We start from the raw sequence: 23074 nt of genomic DNA on the forward strand, positions 1-23074 counted from the left end.
AAGCACACTACAAAGGCAGTCAATTCAAACTACAAATAAGGGATTGGTGGGACCAGAACTATGAAAATAATCTATAAGAAAACACAACAGAACAAAAAACACATTGACACCAGTGCTCCAGCTCCCTAGATACAACAGGAGACATTAATATCTTGACATTTACTGCGCTGAGGTATTTACAGTGTCCCCTATTCTTAGAATGAGGAATACTGGCAATACCATGGTAACTTATACTGCAAATGGTAAACATGATGGTTCTAAGGGCACTCACTGTAGTTTAGCTACTTTTAACTAGGTCAGTCTGGGGATGCTTGTAGAAAATACTACTTAAAACATGCCTGCTTTGATCAAAGCCATATAGGAGATATAACTGATAGTTGACAATGAATTTAATTCTCCTCTCACTTGCATCTTGTGGAGTCAATGGAGCTGCAATGTTTTAAAACAGGCGTGAGAAGGAGAATTGGGCCCAATATTTTCATAATATTACACTAAAATCTATGCCTGCGAAATGTTCAGTTATTTACTAAAATATAGGATTTACCTCCTTCTCTTTGAACTATGTGATACAGATGAACAATGTGCAGGATACATTCCAGATCCTGGTCTTGGTATCCTTTTTCATGCATGTCTTCCACTGAGTCCGGATAAATGACTTGATCACGTAGTGTTCCAATGGACATGTAGGGCCTGTAAAACAACAAAATGAAACTAGTAATCTACACCAAGTCACTTCTCTGCCCTGCTATTTAGTACATCTTGCTGACGTTCTGTGAGCAGGGTATAATGCTTTAAACACTGTTTCTAAAACTGTAATTATCTGTGGATACACTGTGGGTGTATGTTTCTCTAAACTCACTCTGGGGACAATGCACTGTTTACATAAAAACTGATTACAGTGCAGCAACATGCATAACATTAGCCTGAAAACAACACGATAGATAAAGCAGAATAAACATTTCATGACCTAGTCTGAATCCATGGGTTTTTTTTGGGGGGAAAGATACTTCATACTGTTTTGCATATGTTTTGGTTTTAGATTTTAAAAGTTTAATTCTACATATATATATAGATATATATCAAAAGGAAACTACAATAAAAACTTAGCACAGGTGAGATTCTTTGCTGCATCTCTTAGAAGTGAAACACAGAATTCACAGGCCAGAAGGAAGGTGCCACAAAGTCATCTTTTCACCCTCTCTAACCTGAACTGGTTTTGAGGATGGGGAACAGCAGCGCCAGGCAGAGGCAATGGATTCTTCCTAAGAGTGGGGGGTCTACGAGACCTGCCCCCGCCCCTGCCCCTCTTCTTCCCTCCGAAGCCCAAGAACAGCCCCTGGCCCATGTTCTCTCCCCCCAGGTCACCCACCCAAGGCAGGTGGAGGGTCTGTGGCTCCTCAGAGTGGCCCGCGCAGTTCTTACCCCAACCCAGCTCAGCCTGGGGGCGGGGCCTCAGTGGCCAAAGAGCCGCAGCCAGGCCATGGTAAGAGCCGTCTGGGCAGCTGTGGGGAGCCACAGACCTTCCATCTGCCCTGGGCAGAGGACACGGGGGGAGGGACACGGGCCAGGGGCTGCTCTTGGGTCCCCCCATCCTGGGCAGGTGGAGGGTCCATGGCTCCTCACAGCTACCCGGGCTGCTCTTTCCAGGGCCGGGCTCCAGCTTCTGGCCTGGCTGGGGATTGGAGCCTTGGGGGGGGGGGGGGGGGGAAGAGGAGGGGCAGGGGCCTGGGCCTGTGGAGAAAAGTGGATGGGCCAGGCCTGTCCACTTTCAAAAGTGGGAGGGCCGTGGCCCCTTGGCTCCCATAGCCACAGGCATAACTCAGACAGCTGTGGACACCTGAGCTAGTGCTGACTCTTTGGAGTGGCCTAGGGGCAGGTGCCCGTGCTGCCCAGAATCTCTGCAATGCTTTGGTCAAGGGTTGCCAACTCTCCCTGATTGGCTGGGAGTTTCCCGGAATTGGCATCAATCTCCAGGTGACTACTGAGAGCAATCCTGGAGATTTTAATAGGATATTTTAAGAAAATAAATTGATATAATGAATGCACATAATTCAGACAGAAGTTCATTCATTGTTAAAACATAACGGTGTCATCTCACTGTGTTTTTCCTTCCCTTGGCAGCGTAATGACATAATACGTAATGTAAACCGGTAGTACTACCATAACTGACACACATGTACACTCTTAAAAGTTGCCTGTTTTTTCACTGCATTTCCCCAGGGAGCACTAGAAAAATTACATTAGCTATTTAGCTACCAGTTCAAAACAAAAACCCAAAACATAAGTGACGGTGGTGAGGGGACAGTCGAACAGTGGCCCAGTGAAAAAGAAAAAGTATTTTTGCTGTTTTAATGACCAATGGTGCAAAGAACATGCATTCAAAAACTGGCTTCACAAAATTGACATGGTTGCAGCAGAATGCATTCCGTGCTGGCAGCTTTAAGGTAAAAACATAAAATTTAATTATAATTAATTATTTAAGTATGAAGGTTTAAAGTTTCAAGCTATTCCCTTGTTGTTGCTCTGTAGCTAGCCTGATATTGTGAATGGGTTAAACAGCACAATTAATGACATTAAATCATGTTACGAAAAAAATTCTCCCATAATAGCTTCAGTCAGAGTTGGCAGAGTGTGGCCCCACTGCTGATACACCACCACTTCCATTCCCCCGACACCCCTTAAACTTGGATTTATACGGGGGTTCTCAGAGAACAGCCTTACAATTGTCTCTGCAGTGCCTATGTTGGGAGAATCCTCCCCTACATGGATTACTAGCATTCAGGGCCCTTTTATGCTACTCCTTCAATTTTATCTGGTGTAAAGGAGCTGGAGCAGGGGTTAGGATCTCACCCCATATCATGGGTGTAGCTATGGATGAACTATGGCCCACCAATTAGCACCCAGAGCCACCCAAATCTGAGCCTGTGGAAATGCCAAACTTAAGTAAATTTATTAACATGCTTTTAAAAGATGTATTTATTTTAACCATGCACCCTGAAGGCAGCAGCTCAGATATTGAACAAATATGCTATTTTTAAAATATGTAGTAGACTTTGGCCAATCAAAGACAAAATTACTGTGATGCAATATTTGGGTGGGATCTTCCCTCTTATACAACAAATTATGTGCAAGCAGCATTTCACTGAAAGGTTGTGGCCATGTGGTGCAAATCTGTTAGAAGTCCCAATTGTTTCCATATACCAACTTTATTTTACATGTACAAACTGAAGAAACTTAAGGTCTAATATAAATGATTTGCTCTGATTTCAGACCTTTATTCACTGCTTGTCCACTATAAGTAGGGGCCCACCCAAATTTCCATTTCTAGATATAACATTGCCACACATGTACAAATGCAACCATCAGATTTGTGTTTGGTATGTAATTATTACAACAACATTTGAAGACTAAAGGAAAATTACATAATGTTGAAAGGACAAGTATTTTCTTATGACTTGTTTATTTTTGATTCGTAACTGAGAGAGTCTTAAAATACCCATTCTGTTTTTGGAGTGCTGCCCATTCTGATTAAGGAAAGTACTTATGCATGTGCCTAAGTTTAAGCACAAGGGTAGTATTTTTGATCTCAGTGGGACTAAGTCAGGTGCTTAAGTATCTTCCTGAATCAGGGCTATAATTGTTTATTGCAGGCATCTATACAAGTCCCATCACTGTACAATTTGGCTGCACTGATTGTTGCTTAGGAATGAGGCAAAACAATTCCCATTTGGAAGAAGTTGCCATACAGAAAATGAGAAGCAGAAAATATTGATTTTCCCCCACTATAGTGACTTATGAAGAACAAGCTGATATAGAACCTACTGCCCATTGGTATTTCCTCTCATAAGCACAGCGATGATAACAGTGCTGTTGGCACACTGCAAGGAACAGTTTGTTAGTTAACTAGAATTCCCCAAACAGCTGGGCTCCAGATCATATTATATCTACTCAGGTGGCTTAGGTCCAGCCCTGCATCCATTGGGCCAGAGCCTCCACTGCAGCCAAACTGTGATCAGTGCACACTGGGGCAGACCACACTGCAGGGTAAAGGGAAAGAATTTTATGACACTAACAGTTATCGACTTCCAGGACTAAGGCCCTGTATAGTTTTTCATTTATTAATGGTATTGGCCTAGGCCTCAGTTGCACTTTCTGTAACAGTGCTGGCAATGGTGTTGTCCTATTTACACTAGTATAGCAGTTCCCAAACGGTGGGGCGCCATTCCAAATGGGGTCATGACCTCAGCAGATGGGGTCATGGCCATCCCTCATGTGTGGAGGATGCCAGTTTGCCTGGAACAGCGTGACCTTGCGTAACGCTGATAGACCCTAGTCATCGGCGGGCGGGTTTGAACCTGGGACCTCTGAGGCTTAGTGCATGAGCCTCTACTGCATGAGCTGAAAGCCAACTGGCTGTTAGCTAAAGGCTGTAGAGCAGACTCCTTCTTCTCTCTAAGTGGTCTCAGTACCACTAGCTGGGACAGAACACCACCCCCAGAAGATGCGTGGGTTACACTTGCATGTACTGTGTATATGAGCTCACAATGCATGGAGTATATCACTTAAAAATGGCAACCTCCACACAGCGTGATCTCACATGCACTGTAGGTAAAGGTCATGCTGAGAGGACACCACCACGCTGTACAGCAAAATGGCTAAGTCACATGCGGGTCCCAATCTGGTAAGCCCCCTCAGTGGCATGACCTCACACACACACCATATGTACGAGATCACACTGCTCTTCAAAATGGCATCCTCTGTGCTGTCTGGTGTCATGGGAGGAAATAATTAAAATGGGGTTGTGTCAACAAAAAGTTTGGGAACTGCTATACTAGCGTTTAGTGAAAGTTACTGTTTTCAGCACCAGCTTTTTGGAGTGGGGGAGGCAGGGAAATATGAATTGCTGACAACCACTTAGTCACTTTCCTACAAAACCACTGATTGTATTTTTATCCTCTGGATAGAGGACTTAAACTGCCTCATAGGTTTCCACCACAACTTCAACAAGCACCAACCGTCCGTTAAACTCTCTCTGGAACACTCCCACGCTAGCATCAACTTCCTGGACACGACAATCAGCTTCAACAATGGAACCATACGGACAACAATATACAAGAAACCCATGGATCACCACACTTATCTTCATATATCCAGTAACCACCTCAAACACACCAAGAAATCTGTTGTCTACAGCCAGGCACTCAGATACCACAGAATTCACTCCAAGGAGAAAGGCCGGGATAACTTTAACACACTCAAATCCGTGTTGACCAAACAAGGACACTCCACCAGAGAAGTGGCTTGTATCATGGAATGGGCAATCCAAATACTCTGAGAGAACCTGCTTCAATACAGAAATAAAAGCCCCTAGCTGTCACCTACCACACCACACTAGAACCCATATAGGATATCAAACAACTACGACGTATACTTGATGGGGACCCCATCTTGAAAGAAATCTTTCCTGAATTCCCCACGTCTGGCCTTCAAACAATCCCCAACCTCTCCAAGCTCTTCATCAGAAGCAAGCTCCCCACAGACCAAGGCACAAAAACTCAAAGCCAGCACCAGACCCTGCCAGAACAATAGATGTAAAACCTGCAGACACATCTCCACTGTTACAGTGACCAAAACCACCACAACACACCTTTCAAGATCCATGGGTCCTACACATGCCTTTCACAACATGTGGTGTACCTCATCCAGTGCACTACATGCCAAAATAGCAACCATGTGTGTGAAACCATACAATCACTATGCTCTCAAATGAGCTCACACAGGAAAATCATAAAAGACAAAAACACCATGTTAGATATTCAGGCCTGTCTGTAAAGGCCCATACTCTAAGAATTTAGGTGTATTCTTATCACTTGGCTAGTTATAGAGATATAAAAGAAAGAATCAAAATCACTGTCTGCCGGTGTAAGGGCCTTCTCTTACCGTGACAGTCTGAGGCGCTGTGCTTAGGCTAAGGCCTTTGGCTAAGCAACAGAGGCAGCCATAAGCTGGGAAGCGACCGGTCACATCCTCACATTCCAAACTAGTCACATTGAAATCAGGTGCTATTGGGCTGTTAGGAATACAATCCTGTCCTGATAGTGCCTATCACCTCCAGAGAAAGGGAAGTGCCTAGAAAATGTAAAAGGAAACTTAGTTTGATAGCATCTTGTCTGGCAAGAACTCACTTTTCAATAGCTGGGATGTGAAATCCTCACTTCTGTATTGTTTTGTCATTATAGTTCCCACTTTGCTATTGTTTGTCTGTATAATCTCTGTCTGGTTCTGTGATTGTTTCTGTCTGCTGTATAATTAATTTTGCTGGGTGTAAACTAATTAAGGTGGTGGGATATAATTGGTTACATAATCATGTTACAATATGTTAGGATTGGTTAGTTAAATTTCAGGAAAATGCTTTGTTAAGGTATAGCTAAGCAGAACTCAAGTTTTACTATATATTCTGCAGTCAATCAGGAAGTGGGTGGGTGTGGGGGGGGGGCGGGAACAGGGAATGGGGGTAGGGAAATTGGAATCATGTTTGGCTAAGGGCAGGAATGGGAACAGGGACACAGGTGGTGTCAGAGCTGGGAAGGGGGACACTAAGGAAGGAAACTAGAATCATGCTTGCTGGAAGTTCACCCTAATAAACATCGAATTGTTTGCACCTTTGGACTTGAAGTTGCTCTCTGTTCATGCGAGAAGGACCAGGGAAGTAAGTGGGTGAAGGAATAAGCCCCCTAACACACCACATTACCTGTGGGTGAACACTTTTCACGAAGTGATCATCACTCTGTCTGACCTACCAGTTCTCATCCTCAAAAGGAAACCTGCACAACACTTTCAAAAGACTAGTCTGGGAGCTTAAATTCATTACTCTGCTAGACACCAAAAATCGTGAACTGAACAGACACTGGATTTATGGCTTATTACAACAATTGGTTACCCACTAACCAAAGGTGAAAGTAAGCCAGAATGGGCTGGTACGGCATACCGGTAAGAAAGTAGCCACCGGTAAGGGCCGGTACACAGCCGATGTTAAAGCGCTGCCATGGCGGGGGGGGGGGGAGGGGGCGGCGCTGATGGGGGGCAAAAGGGGCAGCTGCCCCAGGACCCAGCGATTTAAAAGGGCCCAGGACTCCCACCAGCGGCCAGAGCCCCAGGCCCTTTAAATCACTGCCAGAGCTCCGGGGTAGCAGTGACGGTGGCCAATAGCCCAGCGCTACGGCAGCAGTTTAAAGGGCCTGGGGCTCTTGGCTGCCGCCAGCGCCCTGAGCCCTTTAAATCGCCGCTGGAGCCCCAGGTGGCACAGGCCAGGCAGTGCTGAAGGGCTGGCTGGGGGAGTCTGGCCCCAGCCCTGCCCCTTCCATTCGAGGTTCCATCCCTTCCAGGAGCCCAGAGCCAACCCCCACCCCCAAGTTGCCCAGGACCCTGGCTGCCCTGTGTACCGGTAAGTAATATTGTGTTACATTTGTATTGCACCTTCCATCTCACCATCCCAAAGCAGTTCCTGGAATTATTTTACCCACTCCTGAAATGCAACCATCTCTGGAGTTGAACACATCAACAGTACCAGGGCACAGCAACAGAACCCTACAGTTTAGATCAAGAAGTGAACAAGAAAGTTAATTAACTGAAAGTGCAGGGAGGATTTAGGTTGGTAGAATGTAATTAGCCAAACTATAATTTGGCTAGGACACTGGGGATAATACTCTAATCTTGCAAATAATGCCAAGGGATCTTTAATGACCACAAGTTCTCAGGGCTTCAGTTTCAACTCACACCTGAATGACTGCATTCCACACCAGGACACTGATCTCAAAACATCTACAGTCTAAGTTTTACACTATGCATGAGGGTGATGAAATCTTAGAGAGGGGACAGGATGAGGAAGAACAAAAGATGCAGCAACATGATTACATGGTTACTCAGTTTAGACACATCTTCATTTTTTAAAAAAAATACTGCTTGCATTACTGTTATGCACAGCTCAAAAAGACACTGTTTGTAATGGCTACGGATCTCTCCAATCACAGGGTTAGCATATAGCTGCTGTGTTACCAAAGGAGGAGTAATGCTGGTCCATAAGGTATGACAGGATAGAAAGGCTGTACTCCAGTCCGACTGTACTAGCATTTTCTAAGTCACTGTCTTGAAGTGTGGAGGGCCTTGTCAGCATAGAAGTTGTCAGGGTAGCAGGTGAAGAAAATCCATATTTGGATGCCTGGAAATTCCTATTCCAAACCAGAAAAAAACAACCCATATCTTCAATACCACATTTAAAAATACTTCCTAAATGTATTCAGGTTTTTTGTTTTTGCTTTACATGGAAGTTCAAAACAGGTAAGATGTGCTTATAGAATGGATTAAGTATTCTAAACCACCACAATCTTACCATAGAAAATTATAATACATTTTGATAATTTCTGAGATAATCTGAATGGTTCACAGTCCTAATTAAAAGCAGCATGCAGTAATTAATGCACTTAAAGTATATTTTAATTAAGTGGCTTGTACTGGAGTGTGACAGAGCTCATTCCAAATGAAAAGCTAGAGCATGCAGGAGACCTGATTTCAGAAGTGATCAAGACTACTTTACCTTTATTGGCAGGAGCTGCAACTGTCACAGAAATGCTCCGTCTTGTATGGGGAAGAAGCAAAAGCAGCACAATTTGCATCATTCTGTCACAACTCTGTGCAGCTGACTCAGATTGATATAATCTTGGATGTGTTGGCTAGCCATACACCATCCATGAGTGATTGCAACTATGACATCAAATGGGGGCTGTTGCTCAGAAGGAAGGATTGGGTTATATAGGAAAAATAAAGGGGATGTAAAAGCCCAATAAACGCTGCCCGGATTGATGTAGGTTTAAAGTTTCTGCCTCAGGATGGTAAGAGACCCCCTTAACATAGGGGTAGGACAGGGAGAGACTATGCTGGGATCTCAATAAAAGAATTACGGGTGGGATTTTTCAACAGAGTTCAGCGTTGGCTTAACTCCACTCCCTAGTGAAATCTATTATAAAACTCCCACTGATTTCACTGGGAGGCCCAGACCCACAAAGGTACTTAGGCACCTAAACCCCAGACTCAGGTGCCTAAATCTCAGATTTAAATCTCTGAGATTTACACATCTAAGCCCCAGTTTGGGCTCCACTGCAATCCATAAAACTCCTGTTGAACTCTGTAGGTGCCTAAACTCACGCAGTGAGCAAATTTTCCACAGTAAAAGTTCCCTCAGTGCCTATGCTCCTGCCTCTGGGCATGTGCACTGCTGCCTCCCTCTAGGCATCTGCCTGTGCCCCATAGTGAGCCACAAACTGGGAGAAGACAGCTGTTCATCCTCCTAAATCACACGCAGAGCCCAATCTGATAGGCCTCCTCAGTGGCAGCCTACCAGATCAGATCTATTCAAAAGCAGGCTGGAAGAGGTGGTGGTGCTGCTGACTTTAGAACTTTATCCCAGGGATTTGAGTACTCGCCAGGAATGTGGAAGACCCAGGTTCAATTTCCCCCTCATTCCCAGAGAGGGAGAAAGTATATGAATATGGGTCTCGCACCTCTCAGGAGGTTGCTCTCACCACCGAAATATTTTGACACGGGATTCCCTCGATCTCTCCTGTTGAAGGTGTTCTTCTGTGGATAAATAATGAAGCAGTAATTGGAGGAGAGGGACTGGCCCCAGGGTCTCCCACCTCCCAGGTGGGTGCTCTAACCACTGGACTACAGAGTCATTTTCTCTGTCTCTCTGGCCCGAAGACTCTAAGGGCCCAGTCCCCCTGCTCCATTCGCTCTTTTATTATTTATCCACAGTGGAATGGCTTCATCGAGAGAGACTGAAAGAGCGCCACATCAGAATTTCCCATGGCTCACTGGTGACAGCACCCTCACGAGAAGTGGGAGACCCCTGTTCCAATCTCCCCCCTTGAGGGGTGGAGGAGAGGAATTGAACCTGGATCTCTCACATTCCAGGTGAATACTCTAACCACTGGGCTAAAACTTTTAAGGTGTGCATCACCTCCTCCTCCAGCTGTTTTGTGGTTGCCACTTGTGAATCACTAAGCAGAGAGGGGCAGGGTTTAGCACACACCTCTGACATCAGTATCTCCCATTGGCTAGCTTAGGCAGCTCCCCACCAGAGTGCTGTCTTTTGTGGATCTCTCCCCATTCATTGTACAGGGAGCCCAGGCTCCCTAACTCAGACTTTGTGCGACACAGTGTTGTTCCTGTGATTTTATAGGTGCCTAAAGTTAAGCATTGTAGCACTAAGCATTACAGCATCTAAATCCCTTTGTGAATCTGGGCCAGAGCACATTAGAAAATCCCAGCCTACAGCTCTAACATAAGGTGATGTCTGTTCCTATTCAACTCTCTGCTGGGACTAATAAGGTGAACAAAGAACAATCACAGCAGCACAACACAAACTAAGCTTTTACAAAGTTAGAGAGTCTTGAAAGAACATTAATTATGTTCCACTGCAGACACCAATCCTTGCATAGAAAAACATGGCGCTATTTAAAAAGAAAGTAAGATAGTGGAAATGAAGATTAGTGAAATGGAGTGTTATTTAGAGAACAGTAGGCTTGGTTCATAATATATTTGATTCTACTATATCTCGTTGAAGGGTTTAAGGGCCAGCTAAAGTTTCTACAACCCTTCTGAAGTTATAAATAATTGATCTGTGCTTAAAATATCTGACACTAAACTTTCCTCTCCACACGTACAAAAGCTATCCAAGAACATCTTCTAAATATTTCAGGTAGCTCAATTACCAAAGCTGAATGTAATTAGCTTACACTCACTAACAGTTTACAGGGTACGAAGTATAGAGCACAAAAGATATTTTCACTCTTGGCGCATATAATTAGAATCTTCTATCAAAGGCAGAAAAATCACAATAATGATTCTGTGCTCTCTTATAGAAAGTGCAAGCACATTTCAGTAGAAAAGAACCTGGGAAGAAATAGTAACCAGGATTGTAAATGCATGCCTTAATTATTACTGACTTGCCACTACCAATTAGGGGTTCTCAAGCTTCATTGCACCATGACCCCCTTCTGACAACAACAACAATTATTACATGACACCAGGAGGGGGAACTGAAGCCTGAGCCCACCCAAGTCCTGCTGCCCTGAGTGAAGGGGCCAAAGACAAAGCCAAGGGCACCAGCTCCAGACAGGAGGCATAACCTGAGCCCTGCTGCCCAGGGCTGAAACCTCAGACTTCGGCTTCGGCCCTGGGCACTGAGGCTCAGGCTTCGGCTTCAGACCCGGGCCCTAGCAAGTTTATGCCAGCCCTGGCAACACCTTTAAAAACAGGGTCATGACCCACAGTTTTAGATACATTCTTTAACTACCAATTCACCATCACCAAGATCACTTACATTAAAACTAGCTATCATGAAAAAGCATAAAGAACATTTTGTTAACAATTCACCAAAACTATTTTTCCATTTGGCCTGTTCATGTATGTTTATGTAAATGTATACCACAAAAGCACCCAGGTCAACCTCTAGGTTCTTTAACCTAAAACACACCATATCCATATAAAATAAAGACAGGAAATGCAGCCTGCAATTACCCCAGCTTTACATGACAAGTCACATTAATCAAGCAGACAAATGAAAAAAATATCCCACTTCTCTGAAGCAAGCAGTCTTTCCATGCCTCTCCTCTCTCCCTAACAGTGCAGGAAAATAGATGTGCCTAGTCGTAGATCATGAAGGTGAACAAATATAAGGGGTACGGAGGAGCAAATTCCAAAGTTAAGGACCCTTCATGGATCAGTGTCATGTGAGCCATGCCCTCCCATTTTAAACAGGGATGCTCTAACTCAAGGGCCTCTGCTGCTCACTATGTGACACAAACAGTCACTCTGATTTACGCAGCTCCCAGGATATTAGAGACACAAGGTGGGTGAGGTAATACCTTTTATTGGACCAACTTCTGTTGGTGAGAGAGAGAAGCTTTCAAGCTTACACAAAACTCTTCAGCTTATCCTGCTCACCAACAGAAGTTGGTCCAATAAAAGATATTACCTCACCCACTCTGTCTCTCTAAAATAAGGTTTGGTGATTCTATCCTGGAAGATTTGTTCTCATCATGCAACACAGAATGATTACTTGTTTCAGCTCACGAGAGTCTCCAGGGTATGAAGCAGGGTTAACTTTACTGCAGGTGAGGATCGATCAGCTCATATTCTGCAAGTCTATAAGCAATCCTCTAAATCCATTAATAACATGAAAGTTATCAACATAAAACTAGACATCTTTCCTCATTTGACTGAATCTTATCTTACTCCAATTCATATCTCCCCAACAAGGGGACCTTTGATTTATGCAAAGAACTTTAAAATATAAACCCCAGTGCAGCATACTGAGTGTGGTTTACAATCTGTGATTTCCATAGCTCTCTGCCTATACAAAATAAAGTGCTTGTAAGTCCTACACTAATTAGTAGACTCAATGTCTGGGTGGTAGTCAAGGCACTTTGGACAGCTTGAGAGGAAATAACAGCTAATCCAGAAAGCCAATTTTCACTTCTGGAAATGAGCCCAGATAAATCTTACTCATTTTGCAAGTTACCTGCTGATCATCCGTGTTCAGAAACCATGTCCAAATTAAAATCCTTTGAAGTTCACAGTTCTAAGTGAATCCTTGATAGAACTGGACAGATCTTCCACTGACTCAGACAGGCAAAGCCCTTAACACATACGATAAAGACAAGGTCTCTTCTGATCTAGATAAGATAAGATGGACCTTTCTTTCAGGAGGATGGGGTAGAGCAAAGCATCTCAACTTAGAAGGTGTCCTCTATTAATTCAGATGAAGCATAACCTGGCCTGAACAGTGTCATTTGAGAACGCCTCAGAATCATGTTTCAGATGACATTGTGAAGGCTGTGTCCTAGTCGATGGACATAGCAACAGACCTGATGAACAAAATTTCTCATTTTTTATAGGTCAGCAGAAGCCGTCTGACCTTAGTGTATTTGCTTCAGAAACTTTTTTCCCCCAAAGTTTTCAAATAAACTAATAGCCAATTATCTAAACTAAACCTAGTTTGAAAAGGCATATCTCACTCAAAGGCTATTTCAATAACATTTAACAACAAGGCCACCATTAGTTTCAAATCAGACTACTTCCTCCTTGGCTTTAGAAATTCACCTATTTCTTTTTCAATATACACTAATGATGGCTGCTCAAATAAGGATGCTAGTTTATATCAGCTGATCAATTACATTCCTTTGGTTTTCACATCTCTATGATGGATGATGACACTTAAGGACAGATATTCTTATAGAGAGTACTATGAACACAATGAAAATCAGCCTGATAAACAATGTCACTGATGAAAACTATGTTCAAAGGACTTAGTTTTGTGTATGAAGTGACCTGAAATAATGGCGAAAAGCTGGGAAAATAAAATAGGTGTGGTGGGACATCACTATTCACAAGCAGATGGGACAATGGATGATGTTAACATGGTGCTGGAATTCAGAAGAGAACGCTACATGGAATAGTCAAAGCCAATGAACCAGTTAACTCTCTCTACCCACAAAATGAGTCACAGATTTAGCAGAAGATGTCAAGATTAGGTGACAGATGCTTTAGAATATTAAACACTAGTGAGTCAGATGCACTTTACAATTGTTTGCAAGAACTACAGTATATAAAATAGTGGACCTGAAACGAGACAGTTTGTGTCAACATGATAATACATGCTATAAAAAAACCTGACACTTTACATGTCCATACGCTAATGAAAGAGCAAAACAAGATTTGACTTATCTAAAATAAAGAGGTAGATAACCCACACAGTTGCCCACTTTACAACTGTCTTCTTAAAGTTGTTACCTCATCATGACATTTTGTAATACTCTGATGCATTGCCACACAAAGAAAAGCAGATAATCCAATATCTGTCAAAATATAGAGAAGATGGACTGAAATGATTGTTTAGACAATTAAGAATTGTCTGTAAAATAGCCATATTTTACACTTACTGACTACCTGTATACGCAAGGTAACACTGGGTCTTGCATTATAATTCCATGCTTTTAACTTTCTGAAAAAGTTATCTTTTAAGTCTGAAATTGTCCTTGCTGAGTCTCATCCAGGAGGTGAAATTTGGAGCTATTTGAGGAAAAATCACTTCAGACATCTGGGTTACTCTTTCTTCTGTCCTAAACCCTTCAGTATCTCGGTAGTTGATGCAATTTTATTTAGTAGCCAAGGAGAATTTTAGAACACAAAAGGAGAAACACCAGGGAACAAAGGCTTGTCATGGAAATCAAGATAAATCAGCAGAAACAGAAAAGCAGGAAGAAAGGACATAAAAGTTTCAAGAGGGCTCTATGGAACAGAATGGGCAAAATGTGCTAAACTCCTGAGCTATAAGACAACAGCAAAATATAGGTATGTAAATCTGATGAAAGATGAAAGATAAGTAATATGGACAATACTATCGGTGAATCTTTGGTTGTTTCCATTTTAAAGATTTACAAGCCTGGTGTTGAAGGAAAAGGCTTAACATTAGAACACAGATCAAATTTCTGATTATCACCATCTTGTTAGAGAGGTACTGGAGGAAGGGAGAATTATGGAAGTGGACTCTGATGCCGATGGATATGAAAGTGGTCATGTAAAGTTTCTATATAATACCAGAAGACTGTGCACAGTGAAAGAGGGGATATATGTAGTAATGAAGAAACACATTTCTCATATAAAAAAGGCCTGATTTACACTGGAAACTACGCTGGATAGGAGACGTAGCACGGGATGTGAAAATCTGAGCCTAACTGATTAAGAGAGGTCACCAAAGGGTAGTCTACGTGCTCCTGGCTGGGTGTGGGGGACAAATGCTTATCTCGCTCTGGTTGGTCGTGTGCAGATTGAGTATTGTATCATTCACAATGAACGTCCATTTACAATCTGAATAAAATGCGCACTCTCTCTCTATATAGGTATATAATTCGTCACATATTTTCTATAAAAACATCTCACAATGATTACGCTGATCAGTGTGACATAGGCTTTCATTAGCGACCTTATGTGACATTGTTTTGGTGAACCCAAGGAATCCTTGTATCTCTATATACTCCTTGCCATCTGATGCTTGGCACTGAAGAAGTCCTTGTGTCACAATGTTAAATAATGTATCCATTTTTAAATGATAATACTTATAAAAAAAGAAAAGGAGTACTTGTGGCACCTTAGAGACTATCAAATTTATTTGAGCATAAGCGTTTGTGAGCTACAGCTCACTTCATCGGATGCATTCAGTGGACTTATACAGTTTATACTTCCACAGAAAAGGGATTTCTGAGTGCTAAATCTGTAATTTTTGGTCAGTTAACCTCTCTGCCTCAGCTGTTTTAATATTCTGTATTGTGGTAGCACCTAAGGTTAGTGCCACCCACATTAGTGCCACCCTCCAGCATTGCTAACTTTGTTCTTAACATGTCTTCCTCCAACATCCAGGACCTTACCTCTCCTCTTCCCCAAATTCCCCTCCGCTTTGGGATTTTTTCCCCATTGGTGGGGGCAGAAAGGTGTGAGGGGGCGGGGCAGGGAAGAGAAGTCTCCTCTTGTTTCCTCGGGTGTTTTTGGGGCTAGAAGACAGTTTTTACCGCAGTGGCTCTATTCGACATTGGTGAGGCCTCATCTGGAGTACTGTGTCCAGTTTTGGACCCCATGCTATAAGAAGGATGTGGAAAAATTGGAAAACGTCCAGCGGAGGGCAACAGAAATCATTAGGGGACTGGAACACATGACTTATGAGGAGAGGCTGAGAGAACGGGGATTGTTTAGTCTGCGGAAGAGAAGAATGAGGGGGGATTTGATAGCTGCTTTCAACTACCTGAAGGGGGGTTCCAAAGAGGATGGATCTAGACTGTTCTCAGTGGTAGCAGATGACAGAATGAGATGTAATGGTCTCAAGTTGCAGTGGGGAGGTTTAGGTTGGATATTAGAAAAACTTTTTCACTAGGAGGGTGGTGAAACACTGGAATGCGTTACCTAGGGAGGTGGTGGAATCTCCTTCCTTAGAAGTTTTTAAGGTCAGGCTTGACAAAGCCCTGGCTGGGATGATTTAATTGGGGATCGGTCCTGCTTTGAGCAGGGGGTTGGACTAAATGACCTCCTGAGGTCCCTTCCAACCCTGATATTCTATGGTTCTATGATTCTAAGAATGTGGTTCTGAGAGGTGGTTTGTGTAGTGGTCCCTCGCTCTTGAGTGGGGAGGGAGGCCACTCCATCTCACTACAGGCAGACTGCAAGTCACGCTTTGTAGGGGAAACTCTGGCCCTCTGCACGGGGCTAGGGATGCCAACATTCTAATCATACAAAACTGAACACCCCTGCCTGCCCTTCTCTGAAGCCCCACCCATGCCCTGCCCCTTCTCTGATGCCCCCCAACCTGCTCCATCCCCCCTCCCTCTGTTGCTCACTCTTCTCTACCCTCACTCACTTTCACTGGGCTGGGGCAGGGGACTTGAGTGCGGGAGGGGGTATGGGCTCTGGGCTGAGGGTGCAGGCTCTGGTATGGGGCTCAGTATGAGGGTTTTGAGGTGCAGGAGGGGGCTCTGGGCTGAGCCAGGGAGTTGGGGTGAGGGGGGCTGCGGGGTCCCGGCGACGCTTACTGCAGCTCTGGGGAAACGACGGTCAGGTCCCTGTGGCCTCTAGGCAGAGACACGGCCAGGTGGCCCTGCGCGATGCACGGTGCCTTCGCACCCGCAGGTACCACCCCTGCAACTCCCATTGGTTGCGGTTCCCGGCCAACGGGAATTGCAGAGCCAGTACTCGGGGCAAGGGCAGCACGCAGAGCCTCCCAGTCCCTGGCCGCGCCAGCGCCTAGGGGCCACAGGGACCTGACAGCCGCTTCCAGGAGTGGCGTGGAGCCAGGGCAGGTAGGGAGCCTGCCTTAGTCCCAAGCACCCGCTCCACCACCGACCGGATATTTAACGGCCTGGTCGGCGTTGCTGACCGGAGCCACCAGGGTCCCTTTTCAACCGGGCGTTCCAGTTGAAAACCAGACACCTGGCAACCCTAGACGGGGCAGAGCCACAGTGTATAGCCCAGCACCTTCTGGCTGGGGCTGACAGTAATCAACAGTCTATCGGGGAAGCTCTGGCCCTCATGGCAGGGCAGAGCACAAACTGCCTAGGGCTCTGGCCTGCAGTCAGGGCACAGCAGCAAAGGAATCTATAAGTCCAGGCCCTCAGGCAGGACGGGGCACCAAATGTCCTTACTCTAGCAGGCCAACAAACTCAGGCCTCTGGGCCTAAAGGTGAGGAGGCTACCACGCAAGGGGTGGGGCGTAGGGGTAGGGAGGGACCCAGATCCACCCGACTCCACCGGGTCTCAGCCCAGGGCCCTAACAGTGGTGGAGTTTTCCACCACGGGCATCAGCAGGGAGTTCAACTGCAACACACTAACTCACACTCCAGCAGCTGAATTGGACCAGACTCTGGTTCCCCTGGGCTACTTCCTACCGCAGTCTGAGTGTAGGGCTCTGTAGTCCAAAGGTCCCCTGTTTTATCAGGGTACTCTGCCACCTGCAGTTCCCACAGCTCTTCGGGGCATTCGTCTGATGGCAGTCCTGGCAGCTCCTCGGGGTACTCATCTGTCTCCTCAGACTGCAGGGCACAACTCCACTCAGGGCCTAGTCCAGGATCCGGTTGAGATCCCAGCTCCCTGGAAGAGCAGTCTGCTCCCTCTGGTGTTCCAGCCCCAACTGAACTCTAGGGAACTCCTTTTATACTTCCTGTCCCACCCTGGGAGTTCTGGTGAGGGGGTGGGGCAGATTTAGCTCCGCCCACTAGGGGGAGCGTAGTGGTCCCTCACTCAAGCTCAGAGGGATGCCACTCTGCCTCGCTACAATCTGTAAGAAAGCTAAAGGAGCTAATGCTGGATGTTTTAGGAATGTGCTAAACTAGGAAGATTGTGAAAAACTGGAAAAGAAGGTCTGACTGATCAACATGGACTGAATGATAAATTGCCCAAAAACAATGAGAGCCTGTTACTAGAAGCAGAGTATGGTGAATAATGAACATCAGTAACCCTAAGAACATTTATGCTGACATGAAAATTTACAGGCCGGAAATGTTCTAATGAATGACCCTGTGGCATTGTCAAGGTAACCCACTGGGATGTTGGTCTGGGTGAGACAGAAAGAAGTCAGAAACAAGATGGTCTGAAGGAAGCTGTGTTTCTTTACAGCTGAAGAGGTTTGGAAATTGTTTGGAGGTTTTGGATAGAAAGTGAGGAGAAGAAGAGTGAGCACTAGGTTCATCAAAATAGGAATGGAATTCTAGAGTTCATTAGTTCAACAAAGAGCCAGAGCCAGAATATTCTCCCAAGACGAAGAGAGAACTGGGGGAGGGCAGACTGGGCAAGTCAGGTTACCCTGAGGCACAATTGGTATGCTTACACAGCCTGCGCCAGTGAGCCTCCCAGCCTGGGACAACAGCCTCAGGCTCATGGGGCTTGTGCTCCCATACTAAAAGTAGCTGTGTAGATGTTGTGGCTTGGGCTGGAGCTCAGGCTCTGAAGCCTAGGGATGGGGGTGGGCTTCAGAGCCCAATCCCCAGCCTGAGTCGCAACTTCAAAGAGCTGGCTACACAGCTATATTTAAAAAGCTACCACAAGCCCTGCACACCCAAGTCTGTCAACCTAGGCTGGGAGGTTTGCTGCCGCATGTTGTATACACACACCCAATGCTGTTTTAGTATGGAAGGAGTGAGATTGTTTCCTTAATTCTTTCAAGTCAAGGACGAGTTCCATTTTCATATATGTAGAGTTAATTCGCATGTTGTCCTGTGCAGCTTTTTTGTTTTTTTAGTTTTTAAAAGTGTTTCTGGATTTTTTTAAAAAAGATTTTCCATGTCCCTTAAATGTTAAATGCATTCATCTTTTGCTTCACTACCCTCTTGACCATTTACATTCAATGAAAAGGGAATGTAAAAGGAATAAATAGACTAACTTTGATATACCCTTGAAAACAAGACACAGTTAGTCCTAGAGTGACCCTGGCCTTAGCAGAGGAAAAAGAGGAAGTGAAAGGAGCCTTTCCTTCCCTTCCCTTCCCCACTGAAGCATGAGGACTGTTGCAGACCCTGTGCTTCATGGAACACTTGAACTGCTCTGTCTATGGGCCCATGCGGGTGAAGACTGTCTGATTAGCATTAGTGAGAATTTTTGCTCGATTAAGGACTAAGCGCTGCAAGATTTAGCACTGTATTTGGAAAAAAATTAATGGAAATCTCATAGTGATTTGGTAGACAGAGAACTTGGAAAAGAGAGACATTGACAACAGCCTAATTAATATTAAGCAATCTAGGAGATAGAAACCAGGGAGTCTCAGGTGATGCACTGTTTTAAAATCTAGAAATCACTAAGTAAAGCTACTGAGAAGTGTTTCCACAGCAGCAGAAACTTGGTAATATAAAAGGAGATAAACTGACCTTTTTATAATGTGTACTTATGTGTTCAGCTCTGAATTCAACCAAGCCAGCTGACTGTCCATGCATTTTTGGGACTGGACATTACATACAAAATCAGTGATGAAACAGGTTTCAGAGTGGTAGCCGTGTTAGTCTATCAACAAAAACAACAAGGAGTCCTTGTGGCACCTTACAGACTAACAAATTTATTTGGGCATAAGCTTTTGTGGGCTAGAACCCACTTCATCAGATGCATGCAGTGGAAAATACAGTGGCAGGTATAAATTTGTTAGTCTCTAAGGTGCTACAAGGACTCCTTGTTGTTTTAGCGATGAAATAGTAATCATTCCATTCAGCCCCTCTTTACTTTGGTGTTTTTGTGGTGGTTCATCTTTTGCCTGCCTAATATCAGCAGAGATTCTTTTTTTATTTCTTACTCAACAGTCTGATGCACAGCTGATGGTGTCACCTGTGAGAGCACTGACTATATTGGTCTGTGCCCAAAACAAAAAAAAGCTGACAGAGAACCACATTCAGCCCTAAGCAAGCAAGTGTGGCTCCCATTGGTTTCAACAGGAATTGTGCCCATTTATTGAGGGCTCAATAGGACCTTGTGATGGGATATGCAAACCCTACTTCGGGCTGGAAGGTGTTCAAGGATCGTACTGGGCCCAGGTAGCCCCCAACCCTCCAGCCCTCAGAGCCTGTTACAACTGGAAAAGGGGTTGAAAAGGGACCAACCCAGCCCAGAAGTAGGAGGTTGGGGAGGGGAGAGACCTGCCCTGAAGGCTCCTGACAAAGGTGTCAGAGAAGCGTCCCTGAGGGACTGTATGTTGAGCCTGGTTGGGGCTGATGGTTTGGTGGCTTCTACTTTTTCTGTTCACCTTATATTGGACTGGAAGCTGGGGGAGAACAGCAGATGGTAGGAAGTAACCCAGGGAGGGTAAGTTGGAGAGCACTTTTGAGGACCAGACACTGTTGATCCTCCTAGGGCCCTAGGTCAGAATCTGGTGTAATGAACGGACCAAGGCTCCCCTACCACTGCCCAACTCACTGCATCCCTGGTTAAAAGAGGACTGGGACTGCAAGACCTGCCCACTGAGAGGATTATTACAAGCCCATATTGAAATGGAGATATAAAAGAGATTCCAAGTATACTCTTGCGCTTCTTTAACATATTGTAATTTATGGGAGAGCTGTAATCTGATAAGCCACCCCATGTTTCATCCGCCAAACTCACTGCACCACCAGCATACAGCTGCTTGAGGGCATTCTGCTATGCAATGCATTTTTCTTATGTGAGCAAATGAAAATGGTGATCTAAATAAGCGAGCCATAGTCATGCAGACCCTCTTTAGTGGCCTACAGCCTCCTTAAATCATCTAAGATTGATACATAGTCATGTGTCTGACTCAAAGGAGTTTTATGGAAAACCTGACATCCCCTCTCCAACAGATCCTCTTCAGGAAATCAGGCAGGTGGACAGTGTGTTATCAAGTCTGCAATTTTTGAATTATTTAAACAAACAAATAAAAAGGTCACTCTGACCATGCAGCAAATTGTAACAGGCTAATAAGTAAACTGGTTCCCTCAGGCTAGATTTCCCAAGACAAGTAGTGATTTGCTTCAATTGCACAGTTCTAGCACAATTTAGAATCTGCCAGGGTTATTCTCTGCCTCTTATAGTCAGGAACAAGCTAAATATTTAAAACACAATATACAATTCATGTAGGAATACAAATACACACTACAAAAAAGGAAGGTTCAACAGCCTTCAACCCCAGCAAAGACTATTAAATTATTCCACCCTTAGCTATAGTCAGAGTCCCCTGAATACTTGCCTAGCATCCCACCTAAGAAGTAACACCATTCTACTGGCCATGTTCATTCCAGGGCTCTCAGAAGAGTAAAGTATATCCTGTCAGGTTCATATGGACGCTGCTCTGAGATCTTGAAAAGATTTGACAATAAATGTGGTAAAATAACTTGATGGAGAGGAGAGGGGGAATTTTTACCCACCAACCTTCAAAAGTTTTAATCCCACAGTCCTTTTTACAAATACAAGCTACTTGTTAGCTGAGGGCCAAAGCTTCTCAGTTTTAAGGAATTAATATCCCAGAGAGCTGGACTTTCCCTTTCCTCAAAAAGGGGACTTTAAATCCTTCAACCAATAAAACAGAGAAGCTTTCTATTCAGACTTTAGAAGGGTCCTAAACTCCATCTCTCACTTTCATCCCATTCTGAAGTAGAAGACCTTAATGGGGCCACCTGAACTAAGATGGAACTTCGTCAACTGAGAGCTCTGAAATGGATCTGGTAGCCAGGAAAGACAATAGTCTCATTGATGTGAAAATTCCCTCCTTCTGGGGCAAGAGAAACCCCAGCACACTCCCATAAGGATAATAAGGGCAGCCTTAATTGGGCATATCCTAAATTTTGAATGCTTAACCTTATTATTATATATAGACTATCATTTGAGCTACTTGTGTGTTAAGCTTGAGAATCTATTTTGTAGTGTGTATGCAAGGAGTAGTCTATTTTTCATAAGCAACATACTACAGTCAACCTGGTCCTGGCTCTCATGATTTTTGAAGATGGGAGAAGAGGCAACAGTGCCCAAAGGCCCCGTCACGGTGCGAGACTCACCCCTGCGGTGCCTCCTGCTGGTCTCTCAAGGAATTAGCTCTTCCAGCCTCCGGAGCACTCTCTGCAGGCCGGTGTCCTGCTTGTTGCTGGCCCCTGTGTCCCTCCCGGACCCCGGTGCCCCTTTTACCCAGCATGCTGCCCCCTGGCAGTACCTCCCCAGTCTCTGGGTCTCCCCTCCCTGGGAAACCCCCACCCACTATCCCCACCTCACCTCAGTCTTTGGCTACTGCCAGTTACCATTGAGTCCCCACACACTGGGGCGGACTGCAGTGTATAAGCCTATCGTCACAGGCAAGGGGGAGCTTGGACCTGCTGCCTCTGCCTACCTTTGGGCTGCCCCCTGCAGCCCCAGTACCTATCCGGCCTTACCCTAGGCCTGTAGCCTGGGGGGTTTCCAGGCTGGAGCTCCCCAGTTCCCTTGGCCTTCCCCCAGCCCTGCTCCACCTCAGCTACTCTGGTACGCTCCCCAGCAGCCAGGCCCATCTCCCTCCACAGCTAGAGGAGACTCTGTGTGCTCCTGGCCCACTGCCCTCTTATAAGGGCAAGCTGAGCCCTGATTGGGGCATGGGACTGCTTGCTCCCAGCCACAGCCCTCTCCCAGGGCTGATTTCAAGCCCTTTAAGACCAGAGCAGGTGACCACCCCGCTACACCCCCATTTGTCCTACAACTACTCGTACGCTGAAGGAACAGTCTTATTTTGCAACAGTCATGGACTCTGTTGCCCTTGTTTTTACTGAACTCAGTTTGTTATAGAGTTTTGTTATGTTTTGTGACCAGGCTCTTCCATCAGTTCATTTATTTGTAACTATATAGAAAAAGATAATTATAGAGTAGCCAGCACGTTAAAACACCATGCTTTATGCCTTAATGCCAACATGCCTTGTGAAGTACATTAGACTATGCAGTATCTTTCTATATTACATTACATTTCTTGCTTAGACTTAACCATCATAAAATATTTATGCAAGCATATCTCAAAAGCAGAGAT

The 23074-nt window shown here is 44.8% G+C and overlaps 1 protein-coding gene across 3 annotated transcripts in view; it reads right to left on the reverse strand.

Annotated features, from left to right (window-relative positions):
- ABCD2 (ATP binding cassette subfamily D member 2) overlaps positions 1-23074 on the reverse strand; it is a 67840-nt gene that overhangs the window by 19941 nt on the left and 24825 nt on the right. For 2 of the 3 annotated variants that reach the window (XM_073328419.1, XM_073328418.1), the window contains one exon: positions 545-690. In XM_073328419.1, the coding sequence (XP_073184520.1) occupies positions 545-690 (146 nt within the window). Of the gene's footprint in view, positions 1-544; positions 691-6053; positions 6130-8055; positions 8229-23074 lie in introns of those variants that run through there. The other variant, XM_073328420.1, reaches the window with a different exon arrangement.

This window comes from Lepidochelys kempii, chromosome 1, assembly GCF_965140265.1.
Source record: "Lepidochelys kempii isolate rLepKem1 chromosome 1, rLepKem1.hap2, whole genome shotgun sequence".
Classification (NCBI taxonomy): domain Eukaryota; kingdom Metazoa; phylum Chordata; order Testudines; family Cheloniidae; genus Lepidochelys; species Lepidochelys kempii.